Source organism: Balaenoptera borealis, assembly GCF_965194805.1.
Source record: "Balaenoptera borealis genome assembly, chromosome: 20".
NCBI lineage: Eukaryota > Metazoa > Chordata > Mammalia > Artiodactyla > Balaenopteridae > Balaenoptera > Balaenoptera borealis.
The window spans coordinates 15,474,904-15,501,135 of record NC_138879.1 but is presented as its reverse complement, the minus strand read 5'-3'; the positions used below and the strand labels follow the sequence as shown (position 1 = coordinate 15,501,135).

The window sequence follows — 26,232 nt, the reverse complement described above, 5'->3', positions numbered from 1 at the left end:
ATTGTCCATTTACCAGTCTGATTTAAGTAAAGATTTTGTACAAATAGTATTTAAGTTATTTGAATAAAATGTGATGCTTTTTTTTAGACTAGTTTGTTGGTGTTTAAAAAATTATAGTGAATAACAGAGGGTTCCTGTTGCTTGATCTTCTGGATATGTAAAAGCAATGAGATTCTTGTTATATCAGAATCAAGATAAACTGTGAATGCTGTGAATAACTTTGTTGAGGTCTGTTCAGATAGAGAATTTTCACAAGCATCTTATAAGGACTGTGCCTGACTCTTCAAATTAAACTAGATATAATAATGTTTACTCACCTGGGGATTGTCAGAAAGCAGATCATTTCAGGTTTCTTTTACTGAGTTCATTAGCGTTCTATGATTTATGATCACCAAAACACCTGAACACTAATACAGCTGACCCTTGAACATCGCAGGTTTGAACTGCTTTTTTCAATAGTAAATACACATCAGTGGTTGGTTGAATCTTCGGATGTGGAACTGTGGATACAGAGGAGCCACCTATACGAACTATAAGTTATATGTGGATTTTTGACTACCCCTAACCCCAGCGTTGTTCAAGGGTCAGTTGTATTTCTTAGCATGTCTGACCAAAAAACCTAATATATCAAACCATAAAGTGTCACCAATCTGTTATTTTGATAAATGTCCTCAAATGGGCAAAACAGTCCCCATTTTGTTTTATATCCTTTTAATTTTTTATTTTCAAATACTGGTACTTCATATACCTGTTTGGGCTGCATTTTTTCTTCTTTGTAGTAACTACTTATTAAAATGTGTTTGTGTACCTTACTTATATAAACATGTCAAAGAGCTTATAATAAGATATGTATAGGTGGGGATATTACAACAAGGAGAAATTATTATTTACACTGGGAGAAAAGCCTAAGTTCTCTTCTCGTCCTCCCTTCCCCACTGCCAGGATTCAAATCCCGTGGACCCCAGTGATTATAATTTGGTTGGGGAAGAAGGTTTGTCTTAAGGAATAGTGGGAATTTCCTTCTCTCTCCCAGTGGGAATCTTTGAATGTCAGAATAATTAAACTAAACGTATCCTTTCAGAAAATATTTATTGAATTTTACATGCCACACAATGAGCTACATACTAAAAAAATTTTAAAACATTTTCTCATAGTATATAGGGAGGAAGTGATTACAAGCACAGGTTTTGGAGTTTGACAGATTTGAGATCACATTCTGACTCGTTTTAGTTGCTAGGTGTATGATTTGTGGCAAGTTATTTGACGCATGGAAGCCTCAGTTTTCTCATCCTGTAAAAGACTCGTTTCATAGGATTTTGGGGTTAAATTAATGCACCTAAAGTGCTTAGCCCAGTTTCTGGCATATAGTAAGCATTTCAATAATTATTATCTACTGATGTGATGATGATGAAGGTGTAGTAGGGAGTAAATACAGTGGAGGAAAAGTGAGGTTTTTTGCGGGGGTGGGGTGGGGACAGGAGACTAAAATGTAGAAATAAGAGAAGTAACATGATTAAAAAAGCATGTTAGGAAGATTGATATTCTCCATGGTTTTTATAGTCAATATAGTAAATCTTCACTAAACACAGTCTTTTTGATTCACCTGTGGTATTTTTGCTTGGTGAGAGCAGTAATTTTTCTTGCAAGATAAGGGACAACTATCTGGGAAATCAGATTACTTTGGTCTCAGGATGTCTTAGATGGAACCTACTTTCTTGCTCTAATTACTTTTTTGTAGATTTTCTTCAGCTTTCCTCATATTATACTAACACTTAAGCTTTCCTCATACTATAATGAGGTTTTTTTTCTGATTGTATGTTGAGAACAACAATGGTGTTCAGGTTTAAGAATAATTTTTGAAGTTTAAATGCAGTTGATGTACGGTGAGATTTTGTATTAAGGCATAGTAACAATTTCTTTGGGTTGTAGCCCGAAATAGGCAAATCAGGAGCTTGGAGGAAAATAAGGAAGGGAAATTTATTTTAATGGTATGTAATTTGGGCTACATAATTAGGGCAAATATAATAAGGTGATTCTCAGTATGATTTGGATACCCCAGATTTACATATGCAGCACACAGGCGCAGCTCTGAAGTTCCTTTTCAGAAGACAAAACCAGTGCCAGCTCCACTTCTTCAGCGTGCCCAGGAACCGAGCCTAGAGACAGAAGGAAGCAAGGTTAATTGTCTACTTCCTTCAGGATGGAGAAAAGGAGCTGTGGTTTCTCTGTAAACTTTCCCTTGAACTTTATTTCAGAGAAGCTATGAAAAATTATTTTACTTATGCAAAAGTCTAGTCTGGGAAGGTGACATTTTTAAAAAAGAAGAAATAGGCAGCCAGTGTAAGAGGCATATTATAAATCAAGAATTAAGGGGTTTAGAAAAGTGATGATCAGAAGATAAGGGAAAAATTGATGATGGTTTATGTCCTCAATTAATACTGATTTTCATTGAACACTTTAATGTTTATTGATCGCTTAGTAGGTGCCAGACTGTGCTAAGTGCTTTACTTGCTTTAGTTCCCTTAATTTTCACAAGTGATTGGAAAGGTACTTTTCTATTATTAGCTTCAATTTACAGATGGGAAGCTGAGGCTTTGAAAGGCTAATTAGTTTGCTCTTGCGCACAAAACTAGTAACTGGTGATGGGGACTGTCCCCCAAATCCCAATTCTTACGATTACACTATTATAATTATGTCTCTTTGTTTTGTATGAGGATTCAGGACAGATATTGGGAAACTTGATTTCTATTACTGGTTCTGACTTGGTGAAAATTCTGGGAAAGTTAAGCCATCTGCTTTGCATCTTCTTCTGAGCCTTCTCATCAAACTTGGCCTCCCTTCCGGTATCTTCTGCTTCCTATGTCTGTCAGTTTCAGAAACCAGAGGCTGGTACTGGCATTATCCATAAATGTTCAAAACAGACAGCTGGAAATAGGGTTGAAGCCAAGTAAAGGTGTATATAGCATTTTTGGAATTTTGAAGATGATTTGATCAGTTGATTTGACTATGTCCATATTTCATGATGAAATCATGGAAAAACTTGCCTTGGAAGACAGATACCTGATAAAAGTAGTTAATTTCTTACTACAGCTAATCATCATTATTGTTATCCCTGGCATTAACTGTTTTGGTCAGCAAACGTTAGTGTTCTTGTGGGTAACTTATTTTGATCTCCTTAATGATAATGACACTATTGTATTAATAACTTACAAATTATGAGTTTATTGACAGGTTTTTGTTTTAGGTTATTGCAGTATCTGAGTCACTGCTTGCTAAGGATGTTCACTAGGAAACAGTAAATTGTTTCCCATCCTCAACACCCTAAAAATTGAGATTTGAGTATTTTCTTTCTTCCTTCCTTCTTTCCTCCCTCCCTTCCTCCCTTCCTTTTTGTATTTGGTGAACAGAAGCACTTATTTAGTCAGTTCTGCTATACTGCTTGTTTTGAGAATGTGAATTCTAATGTGATTGATAGACATTTACCACCTACCTCAGTTTACCTTGTGTGTTGAGTTATACCCATCCACATTTGGTGTTACAACTTTATACTTGGTATCTGATAACCCTTCTTCTGCCACTTTACAACTCACAAGTTGCAACCCTTCTGACACTCACTTCCACAAGCAAATCTCAGGTCTTTCTCAAGGTAAAGTACCATATTTATTGTGGTATTTATTACTTAGCCATTTAGTATGTGTAAAATTGTGTTTGTTTTTTTCCCATAAGCGCTCTGGTTTTTATTGCATAATTCTGCATAGAATTTTAGGATGGGTTTTCTTATTATGCAAGTCTATTATTTTTATAGTTAAATATTTTGTATCTACATTTTTAATACGTCTAGAATTTATTTTTGTATATGGGTAAAAGTAGGAATACATCCATCCCTCCCACCCCCTCTTTTTCCTTTAATGGCCAGCCATTTGACCCAGCATTTACTGAACCTCTTCCTCTTTTGCTCTTGCCTTAGTCTGACATTTTATCTTTATCCTATACTTAATTTTGGGGGGTTCTCTCTGTATAACAATAAATTATTATTTTAATTATTAATGCTTTATGTCAACTGAAGCCTTATCTCTGGATATCTATTGGGAATTAAAATAAATTAATGTATCGGTATAGATGGATTCCTGTTCTTAAAAGTCCTATTAGTGTTTTGACACTAATAAGGATGTTTAACTTTGTTTGACAATTAGTGTCTATAAACTGCCCTAGAAACCATCCTTAGGTCTAAAAACCATGCTTATAAAGATAATGATTTTTGTGATTGTATTTTTAAGATAGGGGATATGATGAGAGGATGTTATTTACACTTTTTTCTTTAAGTATTTTTTAACCCCTAAAAAATTATGTCAATAAACCAGCAGAATAATTTTAATTCATTAGGATTATTTTCACCCACTATCTAAAGGTGGGTAGATAAGCATGTAAAGTTTTTTGTACTACCAGGCATTTTGTGAATACCTCTATCACTGAATTTTATAATAAGCCATTTATAAGGTTTCTTGTTCACCTGTTGGCTCTACGTTTCTTGAGGGCAGGACAGTGTTGCTATCCTAGTATCCAGCATGGTGCTAGGCACATAGCAGACACTTAAGAAGTGTTTGTTTACTTAATCCTGTAAGTAATCTCTCCCTCTTGTAAATTCCCATTACATTTTGTATTTCTCTTGTGATACCTAGCACCTTCTATCTGGAATTGTGCTTGGGTTCACTTTTCCTTAATTCTCATTACCTGACTGGATGCTCCTTTTAGGCAGGAACTGTTATTAACCTTTTAAAAATTTCCTCCAGTATTTGTTCAAGGCCTTATCTTAGCTTGTTCATAATAAAGATTGAATAAATAGTAGATCAAAAGACACTTTATTTAAAAAATTTATTTCTAGGTTACTACTAGAAAAAGATTAGAGGTAGCTTTGCCATCTGTATTTTACGTGTTTTAGAAGTAGAGAAGTATTCCTAAGCCCAAGAATATAATTTGTAAAGAATTTTAGCTAATATATGTTGCTAAAATAAAGTTTCTGCTGTGTGTGTATGTGTTTTGGTTGTTTCTTGATGTTATTTATAAGAATGCTTAGTGTCTGGACTTTGCCTCTAAAATAGTTTAATTTTAACTTCACAGGCATGCTGGACCGGTTCATTATATGGTTTGGAGAAACCAAGGGAAAGCAAATGATGCAGGGAGTGGTAGTGGCAGTTCTGTAAATACTCTTCTTTTCACTTGACCTTTTACTGAACTGGTAACAAAACAGTTCTCTAATGTAACTTTAAATTTTTTTGTTAGAAAATGGGTATATTAAGAAGGATCTAAACTTTTAAACTTAAAAAAATGATTTTTAATTTTGGGGGTATATATGCCACTGGGTATGCATTGAAACAATGTAGGTTGGTGGGATAACTGAGGAGGCAGCCAACTTGAAAGGCAAAGGTTTTCTAGAGTGCTCTCTCATCCTTCACCCTGTGAGATCTTATCTGCTTTTTGGGGGAGTCAAAGAAAATTTATGCCAACTTAATGAATAATTTAAAAATTTATACTGATATCAATAATGAATAAATACTTTCGGGATGATGAAAATGTTTTGGAACTAGACAGAGATGGTGAATGTACTGTGGGTCGACTGATTTTTATTTATTATTTTTTAACATTAATACAAATACATTTAATAAAAAATTCACATTTATCTTCCTTTCAACATTGTATTCATCTCCTACGGAAACCACTGAGAAGTTTTGTGTATCTTCTCTCACAAGTTTTACTCCACAGTTTTAAGTACATATGTATATCTAGTACAGGTCAATAAACTCATAGTTTTTAAAATTATAAGACTGTACTGCACACACTGCTCTGTTACTTGCTTTTTTTCACTTAAGGATAAAGCTTGGAGAATTTTTAATCTTAGAAGAGATGTGCTACATGTTGTTTAAACCATATACAGTATTCCATAGTTCATAGTATTTCCTATGCCAAAATTTAATCATTTTCCTATTAATGGGTCCTCTCTTCCTCTCTACCTCCCTCATTCTGTGCCTTCTTTTATTCTCTTTTTTAAAAAAATTAAGAAGCTTTATATTTTAGAGCAGTTTTAGATTCACAGTGAAGTTAAGTAGAAAGTACAGAGTTCCTGTGTACCCCCTGTCCCCACACATGTACAACCTTCCCCACAGTCAGCATCCCACATTTCAGTGGTACATTTGTTAAAATTGATGAACCTACACTGACACATCATTATCACCCAAAGTCCATAGTTTACATTAGGGTTCACTCTTGGTGGTATACATTCTGTGGGTTTTGACAAACATATAACGACATATATCTACAATTGTAATATCATACAGAATATTTTTGCTGCCCTAAAAATCCTCTGCTCTGCCTAATCATCACCCCCCCACCCCCAACCCCTAGCAGCCACTAATCTTTTTAGTATTCATAGTTTTGCCTTTTGCAGAATGTCACATAGTTGGAATCTTATAGTCTTTTCAGATTGGTTTCTTTCACTTAATATGCATTTAAGTTTCCTCCATGTCTTTTCATGGCTTGATAGCTCACCTCTTTTTAGTGCTGAATAATATTCCATAATCTGGATACCACAGTTTATTTATCCACTCACCTGCTTAAGGACATCTTGGTTGCTTCCAAGTTTGGGCAGTTATAAATAAAGCTGCTGTACATACCCATGTCTTCCTTTATTTTTCATACACTGCTAGAGTGAGCATCCTTGTGTGGGCATTACAGTGAGATGATTGAGAGTAAGATGGAGCCCATCATCAATTTCTCCCCTTACTTGAGAAATTAATTGCCCTACATTCCTTCCTGTGCCCTCAAATCTTGAATGAGATTGCATGATTTGATGCTCTTCAGTGCAGTTCAGAATTTCTCTCTTAGAGAAATTATCAGTGTTTATCCGTGGACAGAGCTCAGCTAATTTTGTTCAGTCCAAAGACTTCTCTGGATATAACTTGTTCAAAACGTTCTAGTATGAGCAGATATTTTATGATTATTGTATATTATACTGGATACTCTGGATTTTCCCTTAGTCCTTCCGTCTTTATATTGTCACCGTCTCTTATCTTTGATTAATTGTAGGTACTTCCGGAGTTATTTAATGGAATGTATCTGACACACCTAGCAATTTACCTCAGTCAACATTCAATGGAAAGCCATTCTTGATAATATCCTGGTCATTCAACATGCCTTTCACAGATGGAAAAACATGCAATTTCCAGATAGTGGACAGATGATTCTTCTTTCTTGTATTGATTTTGTCCTATCATTGTTTATCCTTTTTTTTTTTTTTTTAACGTAGAGTTTTTACCTTTTTTCAAAAGCCCCAGTTTATGCTGCTGGATTTATTTTTTAACTAATATTCTCATGGTTCACATTATTGCATTTGTCATTGGTTATTTACTTCTCCTGTTACAGTTATGTGCATACTTTTTTGAGATCTTCTGTTCTTCTCTATTCCTCTCTTAGATTATTTGTGAGTCCATTTTTTGGAACCCCCTCATGCCTTTAACAAATACTCACTAAATGCCTTTTATGTGCCAGCTTCTGTGTCTGGTGCCAGGTTTTCAGTGATAACCTCGCTTTTACAGTCTAGTGAGATAAACATATACTAAATAAACACTAAACAACTATATAGTCATTAATTACATTCTTGTGCCATGTTTTCTTTCAGGTTTTCTGTATGAGGAATATGCTATCTTTTAGATATTTTAAAATCAAGGATATGTATTTAAGTGCTTAGCATCTTCCATTAAAACCATGTATTATAAAATGATATTATCATATTTTCCAACATTTCCATCATATCTGCATCATTAACCACTGCATCTTTCCCTGTAATGTTTAAAATTTTTCTTTGAAATGTTTAGTAAGCATGGGTATGTGTGTGTGTTTTTTTCCCTTACAAAAATTTCTCTGAAGGGAAGAGTAATAAATGCTCAAAAATGAGTGGCATTTACTTTAAAGATCTATAGTTTACTTTTCACAGTTATACCAACAGGTTTGTTTTCAAGGGGACTCTGATAAAGGCAGTATCCAAATTAATATTGTGGAGAGAATTCTAGAAGGAGATTTTGTTGGTTTTCTGGATAGGGAAAGATAATACTTAATTCATCATTTGGATCAGTATGTATTCTTGTTTTTGTAATTAAAATTCTACAGACAATATCTTAATTTATTATTTTTCCTTGTTTTTTATTTTCTTACTGTTGAAAACATTTTCTTCAGATCCTATAGAACTTTAACAGCATGTTAATAGTATAATTTATCTACTAGGCGTAGTTCCAATGTCAAGAAACTTGTTTCTAGAATGAGAAAACAAAAAAAAAAGTAAGAATAAGTCAATCTACCACAAAACCAGAAATAAGAATAAAAATAATACCAAACCACTGATAATGAAAGAGGATTTAGGAACACAGATTATTTTTTTTTGAAGCTGGCTAACAGAACGCAAAATGTCTGATATGGAAAAGTTAAAGGGAATTCTGCGATTATTTAGCCTGAATGGTGCAGAAGTGCTTAAGAGTTAACTTGATTACATTATTATTACATAAATATTTAAATGAAGGGGGATATTGTGCTCCTTTTTTGAATAACAGGATAAGAAAAGGGCTTTCTATGTGCAGGAGGGATGAACATTGAAAATGAAACTTGATTATCCACTAATAAAATAGTGCAAGAAGATATTGAGATAGGACATTGAATTTCCAGCCTTGGTGGACCATTAGGACCAGAATAGTCAATACTTTTCCTGAATGGTTTAAGCCAGGTGTCACAAACATAGGGTCATGTAGATAACATAAGGTTTGAATCAGTTAAGTACAAGACAATTAGAAATGATTGGGGGTCTGTGAATGTTGTTTGTTATTCTCCTGCCAGAGATTCACTTGCCAGGAATTTATTTGATTATTTCTCCTAGAGAGTTAACATTTAAAAAAATTTGGATCTAAAACTTGGAAAAGTAGGGTGAAATTTAGCCATATATTACTGTCATAAATCCAATTAGATCAAACTGTCATTTTCCACTTAGCTTCAGTTTTGTAGAGTTTCTGTATTAATATTTTATTATAATAAATTTTCTAGTGGTGGGTTAACTTGAATAAGAAAGTCATTTTATCAAAATGTAGCAATGAGATGGATAATTAGCCTTAAATAAGTATTTTATGTTTCATTTCATTCTTTATACATTTTAGTCAATTTTTATAAAATGTTTTAGGACTACCAAAGACCAAAAAAAAAACCCCTATACTTCAAAAAGTGATTATCATTATAATTAATTTATTTCACCCATCATCATTTTTTACTTAAATTAACTGTGGAATGTTATCTTGGTTTATTTTTAGATTTAAAATTTTTATTCTTTTTTACTCCTAGTTTTAGTAAATTTTAAGCAATAATTCGTTTTTCTTCTAATAATAATCTGTGCCTATACATTTTTTTTCCTTTTGAAACTTTGAAGAACTATACATATATAGTAGTAAGGTCTGAGTTAGGCAGAAGTTTGAAGTATGTCTAGAATTTTCTTGATTTTTCCTCAGATAAAAATTTGGACTTGCCTAAAATTTCTGTACCCTTCTCTGACGCACAATCATCTTAGTCTTCATTATTCTAGTTAGTTCATAACCTGTTTTTGTCTATTGAAGCTTACTTATATTACATCCGTTTACCTCTTTACCAAGTTAATAATCTGATGAATCAAGTCTTTGCTCAATTATTCATTGATTTATTTACTCATTTAAGAAGTGTTGAGAACCTCCTATGAGCTAGGCATCAAGGATAAAAAGAGTAAGATCAGGTTTCTCTACAAGAGATTCGATTTGGACAGTGATATACAAACTAAAGAAATTAATTAATTCAATAAATATTTATTTGGTACCTGCTGTTTACCAGGCATTATTCTCCAGTTACGGGCTTGCAGCAGTGAGTTAAATAAGCAGCTTTCATACCCTTGTGAAGCTCATATTCTAGTGGGGGAACTGACAGTAAAAAAAAACAGGTATATAACACATCATTTAGAGATCAGTATTTGAAGAAAAATAAAGAATAGAAAGAGATGGGCGAGGGCTTTGGAGCATAAATCATTCCACAGAGTTGCCCTCCTTGAGTTAAAAGGAGCTGGTCTTTTGTACTCCTGCACTAATGAGTCATTGGTGGCTCTAGTCAGTCTAGAGCAGTTCTCTGGTGAAGCGGGAGCAGCTCTCAGCCAATAATAACACCTGGAGGGATGGGTGCACTGATCCTGTAATAAGGATCTGGGTGGGACATCATAGTGTCCACTAAAGCAGGATGTCTTTTCTCCCCCCACCCCCAAATGAGTTTTGTCATAATTTTTCTGTCTTTTTTTTAATTTATTTTTGGCTGTGTTGGGTCTTCGTTTCTGTGTGAGGGCTTTCTCTAGTTGCGGCAAGTGGGGGCCACTCTTCATCGTGGTGCGCGGGCCTTTCACTATCGCAGCCTCTCTTGTTACGGAGCACAGGCTCCAGACGCGCAGGCTCAGTAATTGTGGTTCATGGGCCTAGTCGCTCCACGGCATGTGGGATCTTCCCAGACCAGGGCTCGAACCCGTGTCCCCTGCATTGGCAGGCAGATTCTCAACCACTGCGCCACCAGGGAAGCCCCATAATTTTTCTTGATGCATTTGCAAAGACTAATGCCAACCTGTAGCAGTACTTAAAAAAAAAAATTTACTAGAGTAAGGTAAAATAAGTATGTGGTAGTGCCACAAAAAGATAAATAAATTAAACGTATTTTAAAAACAAGAACCAAATGGAATACTGCTTCTGGGAGTTTTAATTTGGATCACTAGATTTAGAAATTTCATAGTTTCAGCTCTTTTAAATAGATTTATTAAGTGTTTCTTATTTAAGAAGAGACAATGAGGAGGCGGACAAAGAGCATGGGTTCAAATATGACCTTAAGCATTTATTAGCTGTATAACTGTGGACATGCTATTTTGCTTTTCTTTAATTCAGCTTCCTTTTCTTTAAAATGAAGCAAATACTACCTGTCTTAAGGAGGTTTTGATGAGGACTAAATGAAATCATATGTGTATAATATTTTACATAATATATATTTTTCTCACCTGTATACATGCAGAGAATCTGATATATAAGAAAATAGTTGTTCATTCTCTTCTAAGAAAATATAAATTTAAGAATTCTAAAGTTTGCTATTTAAATTTCATGGTATGTTTTAAAGCATGAAGTGTATTTTTTATATATCCCTACATATAAAACAATTTTTTCAAGTCTTTCAAATATTAGTGAAGTAAGTACTTATCAAGCTTGGAACTTTTACTTCTCAGATAGTCTCTTAAAGTAAGATTAGGGGGCAGAAACCCTAAAAATGGCTCTCAAGATGCATGTATAAAAGGAATATTTCATAAATGCTTGAAATATTTTTAGGATTCATCACCATATTTATCTTCACTGGAAAAAGGATAAGTTATTTTTTCATGTTCACCTTAAATCTTGTTTTACATTGTATCTAATGACCTTGCTAAATTCACTTATTAATTCTAATGGTTTATAAATTCTTTTAGGTTTTCTAAGTAAGTAATCATACTGTTTGTGAAAGTGGCATTTTTGTTCTCATTCTTTATACTTTCTATTTCATGTTCTTACCTATTTGTACTGGCTAAGACCTTCAGGACCATGTTAAGTGCAAGTAGTGATAATAAGTGGTCACATTCTTCAGTCTCAGGGGGAATGTTTGCAGTCATTCACCATTTAGTATGATGTTTGCTGTAGGCTTTTTATTTTTTTATTTTTTAAAATAAATTTATTTATTTTTGGCTGTGTTGCGTCTTCATTGCTGCGCACGGGCTTTCTCTGGTTGCGGTGAGCAGGGGCTACTCTCTGTTGCAGTGTGGTGGCTTCTTTTGTTGCGGAGCATGGGCTGTAGGCATGCAGGCTTCAGTAGTTGTGGCTCGTGGGCTCAGTAGTTGTGGCTCACTGGGTCTAGAGCGCAGGCTCAGTAGTTGTGGTGCATGTGCTTAGTTGCTCCGCGGCATGTGGGATCTTCCCGGACCAGGAATCAAACCCGCGTCCCCTGCATTGGCAGGCAGATTCTTAACCGCTGCGCCACCAGGGAAGTCCTCTATAGGCTTTTTAAAAGATACGCTTTATGATATTAAAGAGCTTCTCTTTTATTTCTTGTTTTGTGTAAGTTTTTTAAAAAATAATGAATGAATGTTGAATTTTATCAATTGGTTTTGTTTCATCTATTGATAATATGATTTATTTCTTTTGTTACATGGTAAATTATATTGATTTTCATGTGTTAAATCATTTTTGCATTTCTGAATTAAACCACCACTTGGTCCTGATCTATATATTGGTAGATTTGATTTTGCTAATATTTTGTTTAGAATTTTTGTACTTATGGCAAAAGAGAGGTCTGTAACATTTCTTTCCTGTAACAACCTTGTTGACTTTTGTTATCAAGCTTATGCTGTCTTTAGAAAACATGTTTGGAAATGCTTCCTATTCTTCTGTGGTCTGGAACAATTTGTGTAAGATTGATATTATTTCTTCCTTAAATTGTTGAAATCATCTGGGCCTAGAGTTTCTTTTGTGGCAGAGTGTTTTTACCTCATATAAAAAAGTTCAAACATACAGATATTTAACATAATTTTACATTTAACACATGTATATCCACTACTTAGAATCTTGTGTTAACATTTTGCTATAATTGCTTTATTACATGTGTGCCTTCACTTCCCTCTATCCATCCATCATTTTGTCTTATTTTTTTAATGCATGTCAAAGTAATTGGATATATCAGTATGCTTTCCTCTAAATATTTAAGCATGAATATCATTAAGTAAAGTTGAATATTTTCTCACTTTTTTCTTCTGAAGTAAAATTTATATGCAATATGATGCATAAATCTGGTGTGAACATTGGCTGAGTTTTGACAAATGTATGCATATGTGTATCCCAAGCTCCCTCAAGATAACAGAATATTACCATCATACTAGAAAATTTTCTCATGCCTTTTCTCAGTTAATTCTCATATGTATCCCTAAGAGACAACCATTATTCTGATTTTTTTCTTACCATATATTACTGCATACATTTTAATGTAAGTTTCTTTCACTCAACATATTATATTTTGAGATTTATCTGTGTTGTTGAACATATGAATAGTTCATACCTTTTTATTGCTGAGTAGTATTCCACTGTAAGAAGATCCCACGGTTTATCCATCTTCCTGTTGATGGGCACCTGTGCTAGTTTTTGGCTGTTATGAATAAAGCTGCTATGAAAATTGTTGTACTAGTCTTTTTAAGCACATATGTTTTCATTTCTCCTGGGTAAATATGTAAGGGGTGGAGTCATATGTTAGGTATATGCTTAGTTTTATAATAAACTCTCCAAAGCAATTGTACCATTATACTCCTAAAACAATGTATTAAGAATTTCAGTTGCTCTCCATCCTGGTCAATATTTGATATTGTCAGGCTTTAAAAAATTAGCTCTTCTGGTGGGAATATAGAGGTAGCTCGTTGTAATTTGTATTTACCCAATGACAAAATGTTGAGCTCCTTTTATATGTGTGTTAAAAAAGAAGATATATCTTTTTTTAAAAAGTGTCTATTCAAATCTTTTACACATTTAAAAATTGAATTGTCTCTTTATTATCGAGTTGTAGGTGTTTTTTATATATCTTGCATGTTTATTTGTGTTAGATATATGTTTTGTGCATAATTTCTCCCAGTTTGTGATTTGTCTATTCATTTACTCAGTGTTATTTTTGATGAGCACATGTTTTTTTACATTTTAATGAATTTTTATGGTTATTACTTGCTGTGTCTAAGAATCCTTTGCCTGCCTCTAAATAATGAAGATATTCTCCTGTGTTTTCTTCTAAAAGCTTTATGATTTTAGCATTTATACGATGTTTGATGTTTGATTTACTTTGAATTAATTTTCATGTGTAGTGTGAGGCACAGACCAAGGTTAAGTTTTAAAAAATGGATATGTATTTGTTCCACCACCATTTGTTGAAAAGACTTTCCTTTACCCATTAATGACTTTGTTGAAAACAAATGACGGTATTAAGTATAGGTCTTTTTCTGCACTAGCTATTCTGTTCCATTGATCTATTTGATGAATCTTACGACAGTACTATACTGTCACAATTACTGGAGCTTTATAGAGTGAGTCTTGATTTTGGGTCTTATAAGTGCTTTAGCTTTTTTTGGTAGTTTCCAAGATTGCTTTGGATGTTCTAGGCTCTTTGCAGTACCATATACATTTTAGAATCAGCTTCTCAATTTACACACAAAAAAAATGCCTGCTGGAATTTGGTTGAGATTGTATTGTTTCTTTAGAGCAATATAGGGAAATTGACAGTTTAATGATATTGAACCTTCCAATCTGTGAACATAGTATATAGGCATACCTTGTTTTACTACGCTTCGCTTTACTGTACTTTGCAGATATTGTGTTTTTTACATATTGAAGGTTTGTGGCAACCCTGAGTCGAGCAAGTCTATTGGCACCATTTTTCCAACAGTATTTGTTCACTTCATGTCTCTGTCACAATTTGGTAGTTCTTGCAATATTTCAAACATTTTCATTTTTTATTATATTTGTTATGGTGATCTGTGATCAATGATCTTTTTTAAAATGGAGGTATGATTTATACAATATTATATTAGTTTCAGGTATACGGCATAGTGATTCAATATTTTTACAGATTGTACTCCATTAAAAGTTACTACAAGATAATGGCTATAATTTCCTGTGCTATACAATATATCCTTGTTGCTTATCTATTTTATGCACAGTAGTTTGTAAGTCTTAATCCCATACCCCTAATTTGCCTCTCCCCTTTGGTAGCCACTAGTTTATTTTCTGTATGTGATCAGTGATCTTTGATGTTATCACTATAAATTGCTGAAGGCTTGGGTGATGGTTAGCGTTTTTTAGCATTAAAGTATTTTAAAATTAAGGTATATATAATACATTGTTTTCTCAGACATAATGGTATTGCATACTTAATAGACTACAGTATAAACATAACTTTCATATGCACTGGGAAACCAAAAAATTCGTGTGACTCACTTTATTGTAGTATTTACTTTTCTGCAGTGGTCTGGAACCAAACCCACAGTATCTCCGAGGTGTGCCTCTGTCTCTACTTATTTAGGTCTTCTTTAATTCTTTTTAAAGCAACCTTTTGTAGTTTTCAGTGTCTTTCGTTAAGGATTTTTGAGTCGATGTTCATGAGATATGTAATCTGTAATTGTCTTTTCTTATAATCTCTGTTAGATTTTGTGATTAAGATCATGTTGCCCTCTTAAAATGTGTTGGGAAGTATTATTTTTATTTTCTTAAAGAATTTTTATAAGGTTGGTGTTTTTCTTAAATGTTTGCCAGACTTCACCAGTGAAATAGTCTGGCCCGGTACTGTTCTTTGTGGGAAAAGTTTTGATAAATTCAGTTTCTTTAATAGAGATAGAGGTAGTTGAGATTTTCTGCTCAACTTTGTGTTTCATTAAGTTGTATTTTTCAAAGAATTTGTTTCATGTAAAATGTTAAATTTGGTGTAAAGTTGTTCGTATATCTTCCTATTTAGAAAAAGGCTTTAGTATCTGAAATGATGTCCCCTATTGCATTCCTGATATTGGTAATTTCCATCTGTTTTTCTTGATCAGCCTTGCTACTAGGTTTTTCAATTTTGCTACTTTTCAGAAATCCATTGTTTGACTTTGTTGATTTTATCCATTTTGGATTTGTTTTCTGCTTCACTCATTTTTACTCTTTACTCTTTCTTTCCATTTACTTTCTTTGGATTTGGTTTGCTGTTTGTTTTTGAACTTCTTGAGATAGAAGTTTAGCTATTGATTTTGACCCTTCTGTTCTAATACTGCATTTAAGGTATACATTTATTTATAAACATTGCTTTAGTTACATCCCATATGTTTCTCTAAGTCATTTTTTCATTATCATTCATTGCAAATATTTTTAAATTTCCATTGTGATTTATTTACTTTTTTTGACTCATGGGTTATTTAGAAGTGCATCACTTAATTTTCAAGCAGTAGGGGATTTTCTCCATTTTTAAAAATTATTCACTTGTAATAATTTGCATTGTAGTCAGAGAATATACTCCCAAAGAGTTCAGTGCTTTGAAATTTATTGAGACTTGCTTTATAACCCAGCATATGGTCCATTTTGGTATATGTTTTGTGTATAGTTTGTGTATTCTCTTTTTATTTGGAAGAGCGTACTGTACATATACTTTGTAAGTCTAGTTGGTTAATTATGTAGTTCTAATCTTCTATCAATATATCTTAAGTAAATTTTTTGTCTGCTTGACTTGTAGCTATTGACAAATGTGTGTTAGTCTCCCATGTGATTATGGATTTGTCTGTATCATCTATTAGTCTTGGATATTCTTGCTTTATATATTTTTAAGCTTTGTTGTTGGGTCCATTGAGGTTTAGAATTAGGGTATCTTCTTGTTGGTATGACTTTTTAATTATTAAGAAATATCTTGCCTTGTCTACTTTGTCTGATATTGGCATAGCTATGCTAGCTTCTTTTTAATTGGTTTTTGTGTAGTATATCTTTTCTCATCATTTTATATTTAATCTTTCTGTGTCCATAAATAGTCTTTTAGTAGAGTATTTAACATAATAACAGATATAATTTAAGTTTAAAGCTACCAACATACTATTTGTTTTATATTTTATCCACAGGTACTGTGCTTTTTCTCTCACTTCTTACCTTCTTTGGTTCAGTCAGATATTTTAATCATTCTTTTTCTCACATCAGTTAGCTTTTAATGGCTATCCTAGAAATTACTACATGAATTTTGAGTTGTTGCAGTCTAGTGTAAATTATTACTTCTGCCACTTCCTGCACAATGTAGACAGATATCTTGCACTCTTTAACTTCGTTTACCCCACTCCTCACTTTTCTGTCATTGTCGTTATGCATTTAAAATCTCTATATATTTTAAACTTAACAAGTTAGTAATGTTATTTTTTTTACAATTATTGTTCATTCTTATTTGCCAATATGCTTACTTTTCTATGGCTCTTCCTTTTTGCATTTCTATGTTTTTTTCTAGTATCATTTTCCTTCTGTTGGAAGAACTCCCTTTTAGTATTTCTTTTGCTGATAAATTCCTTGTTTTTGTTCTGAAATCACCTTTATTTCATTTTCATTTTTCAAAACATTTTAAACTGTGAATAGATTTCTTGATTGGCACCTCTTTTCTTTCAAAAATTTTAAGCAGTCATTCCATTGTCTTGTGCCATTCAGCATTTCTATTGAAAGTTATCTCTCAGTCTGTTGATTGTTGCTTCTTTCAGTGTGTTTATTTTTTCCCTAGCTGCTTAAAGATGTGGCTTTATGTCTCATCAATGTTAGGAAATTCTTGATTGTTGTCACTTCAGATAACGTTTCTTTATTATTTTTTCTGGGATTTCAATGATATGTATGTTAGAACCTTTCAAAGGATTCCATATGCCTCTCATACTCTTCTGTAGTTTTCAACCTTTAATTTCTCTGTGCTTTGGTTCAGAGATTTTCTATTAACCTCTGTTCTAATTCACATTTGCTCTGTTCAATCTGCTGCAGGTGCCAAGTATTGACACTTGGGAAATTTTGCTGTGCAGAGCAAGGATATAGGAGCAGTAATTGGTCCTTGTGGGAATACAGAGAGGGACTTAACTTATTTGTTTTTGGTTAAGACATACTAGCATGTTTATGTTATGACTGGAATGATTCAGTAGAGAGAAAAAAATTAAAGCCGCGTGAAAGAGAAAAGGAAGATGATTTTTAGATAAAAGTTCTTGAGGTGAGAGAGGACATAATCCAAAGCACAATCAGCAGGATTTTCCTTTGATAGGAGTGGGACATACAGAGGTTAGTAGTATATCTGTATACTGATGTACTCATATATATTAGTAGTCTTGTGAGGTGGAATTCTGGCTTGACCAATGGGAAATAGGCATCTATTCTTAAGTTCTGAACTCTTAAACTTTGGGTGTGTGTATTGAGCATATGGGAAAATTGTCCAAGAAATGGAGAGCCTGGTGGAAGGGTAAACTGTATTTATACCTACCTAATTGTTTTCTATTTCTGTGTACCCTCAGTGATGTCTACCTTTGTCTCTTAGGGTACTCAAAGTATTATAGTATATTTTTAAGAAACAACATAAATGTTTAATTAAATTAAATTATTTAAATAAATGTTTCTCTCATGTAGTTAAAATTTCTGTACTATAAACAGAGTAGTTAATTCCTTATAGCACATTTAAAATTAATTCTTAATAGTATTTTGAATAGAAAACCAAGTTTTCTAACGTTTTCCCACATTTTCTTTTACAGTTTTGTGAATACTAGACTAGCACAACCATGTTTCGGAATAGTCTCAAGATGCTTCTTACTGGAGGGAAATCAAGTCGTAAGAACAGATCAAGTGGTGAGTGACTCTGCTACATTTATTCCGTGTGATGTTTTAGAAAAGAAAGTTCTCTTAGGGATCTGAATTAGTGCTACAACACTTTATATATTTATTTATTAAATGGCTTATTTAATTTAGAAAAAAAGAAAGTGTACGTTCCTGTAGGCTGTCAGACTCTTTATTAAGAGGAACACTTGATGAACACTCATCAGGAATAGTCAGGTAAAGGAAGAGTTTATGAAAGAAAAATATTTATTTCTTATATATGAGAGTATAATGCTTTTGTGAACTATGTATTAAAGACTTTCTAGACCTAAATTTACTTTTGAATTAACATGTGAAATTATTTCAGTCCTAGATACTCTTTGGGGAATGAGACTAAAAATAATAGAAACTGTCCTCAAAGGGTTATACAGAAAGTGAAATATAAGTTGAACATTTTTCTAGTCATTAAAATAAAGATTTTTTAAAAAAAACAAGAGTGTAATTCTTAGGCTTTTAAGGTAAAAACAAACCAAAACTGTATAGATACTTTTTTGGGAGAAATGTTGAAGATTAATGTACTAAATGTTTGTTTTCTGCAAATGGGTTGTTGGTATTTATCATGTTCTTTTCTTTAATTGAAGTATAGTTGATTTACAATATTGTGTTAGTTTCAGGTGTGCATCATAGCGATTCAGTATTTTTGCAGATTATATTCCATTATAGGTTATTATAAGATAATGGATATAATCCCCTGGGCTATATAGTATATCCTTGTTGCTATTATATCCTTTTAATCTTTTCAATTTCCTAATTTTTATGCATTTTACAAGTTTTCATAAGTAGTATTATGTTCATTATCATTCTCTTCAAAATGTTTTTTAGCTCTCTTTGTGATTTCTTCTTGATCCATAGGTATTTAAAGTATAATTGTTAATTTCCAAACAGTTGATGATTTCCTGGTTATCTTATTATTAACTTAGCTTAATTGTACTCTTATCAGGGAACCTATCCTGTATTTTATTCTTTTCATATTTATTGAGATTTCCCTTACAGCTCAGCATATGATCAATTTAGTCTAATGTTCTAGATGCACCAAATAATGTAGATTCTGCAGTTATTGGGTGTAGTGTGGGTCGGTTTTTGTTAATGGTAGTCCTCAAACATTTTATATCCTAACTTATTTTTTAAAAATTATTTACTGAGAAAGGTGTGATTAAATCTCACACTTTGATTGTAGAATTGTCTATATTTGAAAGATATCTTATTAGATGCATTGAAATTTAGACTTACTATATCTTCCTGGTGAATTAACTGTTTTACCATGATGAAATGTCCCTCTGTATTTTTAATAATGCCTTTTGTTTGAAAGCTGACTTTGTCTAATGTTAGTATAGCTATACTAGCTTTCTTTTGATTAGTATTTATAAGGTATAATTTGTTCCATTCTTTTATTTTCAACATATATATCTGGTTATACTGTTACTAGCACATAGTTGAATTTTCTTTTTTTATTCATTCAGACAAGTTTTTCTCTTAAGGGAGATGTTGGTTCGTCTACAGTAATTCAACCAGTGATACATTTGGGTTTAAATATAACATATTGCTGTGTGTTTTGTGCTTGTCCTGACTGTTCTATGCTTTTTCTCTCTCCTTTATTGCTTTATTTTGGATTGATCAAAAGATTTTTTATATTCCACATCTCTCCTTATTGACTTGGAGATTATATACTCTTATAATTCATTCAGTGGTTAGTTTAAAGATTAAAACATCAATCAAAGTTTGGTATCAATTGGTACTTTTACCCCCTTCCTGGACAATGGAAGAGCCTTATAATCTTTACACCTATATGTATTTAAACACCACAAGACATTATTATTGTTTTATGTAGTCACTGTTGTTTGGGTTTATTCACATATTTGACATTTTTATTGATATTCGTTCCCTCCTGCTTCCTTCACTTTCTAGATGGGATCACCAAATTTCTTTTTGTTTGTAGAATACCCTTTAAAATTTCCTTTAGTTGGGATCTTGATGTGGTGATTTTACTTTGTGTTTAGTTATCTGAAAGTGTCTTTATTTTGCCTTTATTTTTGTAGGATGTTTTTGCTGGGAGTGGAATTATAGGTTGGCAGTTATTTTCTTTCAGCACTTTGAAATATTGTTCATTGTCTTCTGGTTTCTTGAATTATTTCTGGTGAAAAGTCAACTGTCAGTCTAATTGCTCCCTCTTTAAAGGCAATCTGTCGTTTTTCTCTTTGTTTTTAGTTTTCTACATTTACATTGATGTGCCTAGGAGTGGTTTTCTTTTTAATCTGTCTTTGTTTCTCTTCTATTTATTTATGTTTGTAGGGTTTTTTGAATCTGTGGCTTGATGACTTTCATCAGTTTTGGAAAGCTATTACTCATTATCTCTTCAAATTTTATTTTTTTCCCTTTTTTCTCTTTCTCCTTTCTTTCTAGGACTCCAGTTATGCATTTGATAGACTACATGCGTGTCATCTATGTCTCTTACACTCTCTTTCTATTCTTTTGTCTCTATATGCTTTATGTTGGATATTTTCTTTTTATCTATCTTATAGTTCACTAATTCACTCTTCATTGGTATATAATCTGCTCTTAACCACATTCAGTTCTTAATTTTAGTTTTTGTATATTTCAGTTCTAGAACTTCCATTTGCTTTAAAAATTTTTTTTTTAATTTGGAAATACTTTTTTTTAATTAATTTTTTTTGGCTACGCTGTGTGGCTTGCAGGATCCTTGTTCCCTGAGCAGGGATTGAACCCAGGCCCTTGGCAGTGAAAGCACAGAGTTCTAACCACTGGACCTCCAGGGAATTCCCAAAATTTGGAAATAATTTTAAGCTTACTGAAAGGTTGCAGCAGTAGTACAAAGAACTCCATATACCCTTGCACAGATTCATGAACTTTTCACCGCACTTGTTTGATCATTCTCTCTCTATAAGTACACACGCACAGTGTCTCCGTTTCTCCCCTACTTCACCCTTTCTCTCTCTCTCACTCTTTTTTAAATCACTTGAGGGTGGGTTAAATACATCATGCCCCTTTACTCCTAAAAATTTCAACAGGTATTTCTTAAGGAAATTCTTTTTTATACCACAGTCCAGTTATCAACCTCAAGCAGTTTAAGATTGATATAATACTTTTATCCAATCTACCATCCATTCTCCAAGTTTTGTCAGTTTACCTAGTAATTTTTTAAAAAAGAATTTTCCCCCTTCGTTTCCAAGATCCAGTCTAGAATAAGGTATTATATTACTTGTTATGTCTTTTTACTCTCATTTAATTTGAAACAGTTTCTCAGCCTTTCTTGACATGTTTGAAGAATAACCAGAATGCTCCTAATTTTATATTTGTTCTGATTTTTTTTTAATGATTAGATTCAGGGTATGTTTCTGTGGTCTGAATGTTACATATGTTCTTTTCTTCTTGGGTTATCACAGCTGGAGGCACATAATGTCCATCTGTCACTCATTAGTGATTATGATGACCAAATCAGTGTACTGTCCAGTTTCTCTGCTATATAGATACTAATTTTCCCCTTTCAACTTAAAAACAGTCTGCAGGTAGACACCATTAGGTTCTTTTTATTTTTTTCTGTTCTTTGTCAGTACTATTCTCAATCTTGTCTCTTATCTTTTATAAATATAGACCTACTATATTTATGTCTATATTTTTCTGTCTAACTCTAAATGTGTCTGTTTCTGTTGGTTTTTATTAATAATTTTATTTCCTCCTGTGCCTCTTTTTATTTTTTTTTTCCATGAGCTTTTCATTTTGGGTTAATTTTAGTTTTACAGAAAAGTTGCAAAGATAGTACAGAGAATTCCTGTATATCCTTTACCTAATTTTCCCAACTGTTACATCTTATATTACCATGGTGCATTTGTCAAAACTAAGAAACCAACATTGGTATATTGCTATTAACTAAACTCCACACTTTTATTTGGATTTCATTAGCTTTTTCATTAAACTCCTCATTGTGTTCCAGAATTGAATCCAGAGAACTACATTGCATTTAGATATTGTATCTCCCCAGACATTAACTGGATTTAGCAGAAGACGAATAATAGTTGACGTCACCCCACTGGTCACTTTTTGAAAGACACACACACACGCGCACACAGAGTAACTCATACATGTCAGAGATCCAAGCTGCCTCCACATTTGACACTTAAAGAAATGGTTTATCCAAAATTTATTTTCTGGTCAAGAACTATGATTTCCGTAGACACCTACAGTTGTTCACTTTTAACACCAGCAGTAGGATTTTCTGTCACTTCACAACAACTAATCCATATAAAATAACTAGTAGAAAACAGTAAAGCCATATTAAGATGCAGATGCTGGGTAGACTTTTTGCCCTGAGTACCAGGTGAGTGATTTATTTCCACATACTACCCTTATTAGAGGTAGGCACCAAATTTGTGCTTTAGCAAAATTACAAATTATTGTATCCTAGACTTCTGAGTAACTACTGCTTTAGTAACAGTCATATTATTAAATCCATATATGTCAAGGTTCTACTGTATTATTAAAGCTTATTATTTTGATTTACTAGGTATTTAATTATGTCAGTAATGATTTCAGGGGGTCTTATTCTAGTGTTTATTCTTCTCCATGGCTTTTCATGTAAAATGTTTATAATTTAGAGTAGTTAGTTGTAAGTTAGAGTAGTTATAAAAATAGTGATTTATATTATATATGGCAAGAATTTATAGAGAAGCAGTATTTTTTTTTCAAATGTACTCTAAGACAAGAATTCCAAAGCAAGAATAAATTTGATATTTAAAGAAAAAGTGTGTATATGGGATGATACCATTAATGTTTTCATCATTACAGTTTTTTTCTTTAATCATTAATGAATAATTGGGTGGGTACTTTATTCTTTATATTAACTTTTGGCTCATGGCTTATTTTTAAAATTAGTAAGGTAAGTTTTCTCATGGCATAATCTTTTTTTTGTTTTGTTTTAGGGAACCAATTTAGTTTTTAGTTTGAAAAGCACTTGTAATAAAGGAAATTGACTGTTCTAATTTGTCCTTTAAATAGTTGATCTCAACTCTTGTGTGGGGCACTAGGTAAATATTTAACAGAAATAGATTTTATATCAAGTAATAACAAATGAATTTTCTCCAACAAAGTTTTCCCTCTAAGGATATGTGACTATCAGCTTTGAATTTTATAGCTTAATTCAGTTTTATGATGTGAAAATTGTTTCTGATGTACATAGGACTTGGAACTCTTGTTTTGTGAAAAGACAACTGTGTGGCTCTTTTGAATTATGAGTTACAAAGAAATGATGTGTGTTTTTATGTTTTCTAAAAATTAAATGTTTATGTATTTTTTTCTTAACTGTTGTTTTTATTATTTAAAATCATGCAAGTAATTAGTAAAAGTTCCAATATGTTTCTTTGATATAACTAAGCCACTATTTGGTATCATTGTATCATTGTTTTGGTAAACCATCACTCAGGTATGAGGGGGGCAAAATACTGTCAGTTTCAGATATTCAAGAACTCAGGAAGTATAGTACCCTTAATATAACACAGCCATTGGGAGAAAAAAAATATCTTGAGGCTGTCTCCTACCAAAATAAAAAATAAATGTGAGGAAAGAAGGAGATGCAGAAAGAAAAGTGAGCAAAGTAAGTAAAACTTACAGTTAAATATAAATAAGTCCTGATTGTGTACTACAACAGTAGAATTTGTTCCAGGAATGCAAAGACGTTTCTATATCAGAAAATCAACGTAAGTTTTTTACTTAGAAAAAAAATTTTAAACCACATTATCATATCATTATATTCTAAAAAAGCATTTTATAAATCTGAGCAGCCATTAAAAACATTAAAATAGAAAAAGGATACTTTAAATGTAATAAAGAGTATTCACCAAATCCAACAGCCAGCATCATTCTAAACAAAGAAATGGATCAGCCATTTTCATTAAAACAGAAACATGATAGAGATTTCTCCTATTGCCACTCTTTTTCAAAATTGTTTGGAAGGTTCTAGTATACAATAAAGACAAGAAAATAAAGTGACTAATATAAATATTGGAAAAGACAAGACAGTGTCATTTTTATTTTTAAGCAAGGTAAAAACCCCAGAGAATCCATTAAATACTTACTAGAAATAATAATGTAATTTGGCACTTACTAGAAATAATAATGTAATTTGGCAAAGTGGTTAGCACTTTTAGCCCTACCAACATTTCCTGATTAGAAATGTAAATGAGAAAAAAATTACATTCACAATGATAACAGCCATCAAATTCTCAGGAATAGATTTGACAAGAAACCTTATTGAAGTGTGTAAGACTTGGACAAATGGAAAGACATATCATGCTTCTGGATTTACACAAAAATTTGTTTCAGTTCCATTCAGGAAACAGCAGGTTCATTTTCAGTTGGGTAAAATAACTTTAAAAATTCTATGGAAGAATAAGTATGAAAAGGAATAATTGATTTTGGTCAGGGTATGACTTACAAGATATTAAAACTAGCTGTAAATACTTGGTTACATAGGCACATAGGCTAGACATATGTCTAGGAAAGAGAGCAAAGAAAACCATGGCATTACTGAGGCAAGAGCATTATTGCCACTTCATTTTGTGGCGCTGTCCAGCACATTGTAGGACACAAATGCCATTATGACCAAAAGATACATTCTAAATTTGGGAACAGCCAGAAGCTGTCTTTGATTTAGACTTAAACTAGGGATAGAATGGATGTGTTAGAGCTTATGTTTTCTGGCATCATTGTATTACCTTTAATGCTTGGGGCACTGATTCTTCTATGATGTTTTGTGACTTGTTCATGGTGGATCATTTCCGATGTGTTTTCTAAGTTTGTTTATAAGCTCATCTCAGGCAGGAATTGTTCTCTGTGAGGATCCTGTGCTGTTAGTTATTGTAATGGTCTCTTGCTAGGCACTGCACTGGTATCACAGGCCACGGACTGATTTTTTTTAAGTTTTTTATTGTGGTAAATATATATAATATAAAGTTCACTATTTTAACCATTTTTAATTTTACAATTTATTGGCATTAATTACATTCACCATGTTATGCAACCACCACCACTATTTCCCCAAATTTTTCATTACCCCAAGCACAAACTCTGTACCCATTAGGCAGTAACTCCCCATTTTCTCCTCTCCCCAGCCCCAATAACCTCGAATCTTTCTGTCTCTGTGAATTTGCCTTTTCTAGATATTTCATGTAAGTGTAATCATACTATTTTGTCCTTTTGTATGTAGCTTATTTCACCTAGCATAATGTTTTCAAGGCTCATTCCTGTTGTAGCGTGTATCAGAAGTTCATTCCTTTTTATGACTGAATACTATTCCTTTGTATGTGTATGCCACATTTTGTTTATCCATTCATCTGTTGATAGACACTGGTTTATTTCCATTTGAATAATGCTGCTCTGAGCATTGTCATACAGGTATCTGTTTGAGTCTCTGTTTTCAGTTTTTTGGGGGAATATATCTAGGAGTGGAATTGCTGGTCATATGGGGAAATGTACAGGGTTTTGTGTGAACATGTGCTTTCATTTCTTTGGGGTAAATGTCCAGGGGTACAGTTGCCAGGACGTATTTTAGTTGCATGTTTAGTTTTTAAAGAAAGTGCCATCTCTTTCAGAGTGTCTATACCATTTTACATTCACACCAGCAATGTGTAAGTAATCCAGTTTCTCCTCATCCTTGCCAGCATTTGGTGTTGTCACTATTTTAATTTTAATTATTTTGATAAGTGTGTATTGGTATCTCATTGTGGTTTAATTTTCATTTCCCTAGTGGCTA

The 26,232-nt window shown here is 32.7% G+C and overlaps 1 protein-coding gene across 16 annotated transcripts in view; it reads left to right on the top strand.

Moving 5' to 3' along the window:
- Positions 1-26,232, top strand: part of TANC2 (tetratricopeptide repeat, ankyrin repeat and coiled-coil containing 2) — a gene marked incomplete at its 3' end in the record, with an annotated part of 357,840 nt that overhangs the window by 20,818 nt on the left and 310,790 nt on the right. For all 16 annotated transcript variants that reach the window (XM_082373745.1, XM_082373742.1, XM_082373746.1 and 13 more), the window contains one exon: positions 18,350-18,443. In XM_082373745.1, coding sequence (XP_082229871.1) covers positions 18,377-18,443 — 67 coding nt within the window. In that variant the 5' untranslated portion in view covers positions 18,350-18,376. The remainder of the gene's footprint in view (positions 1-18,349; positions 18,444-26,232) is intronic.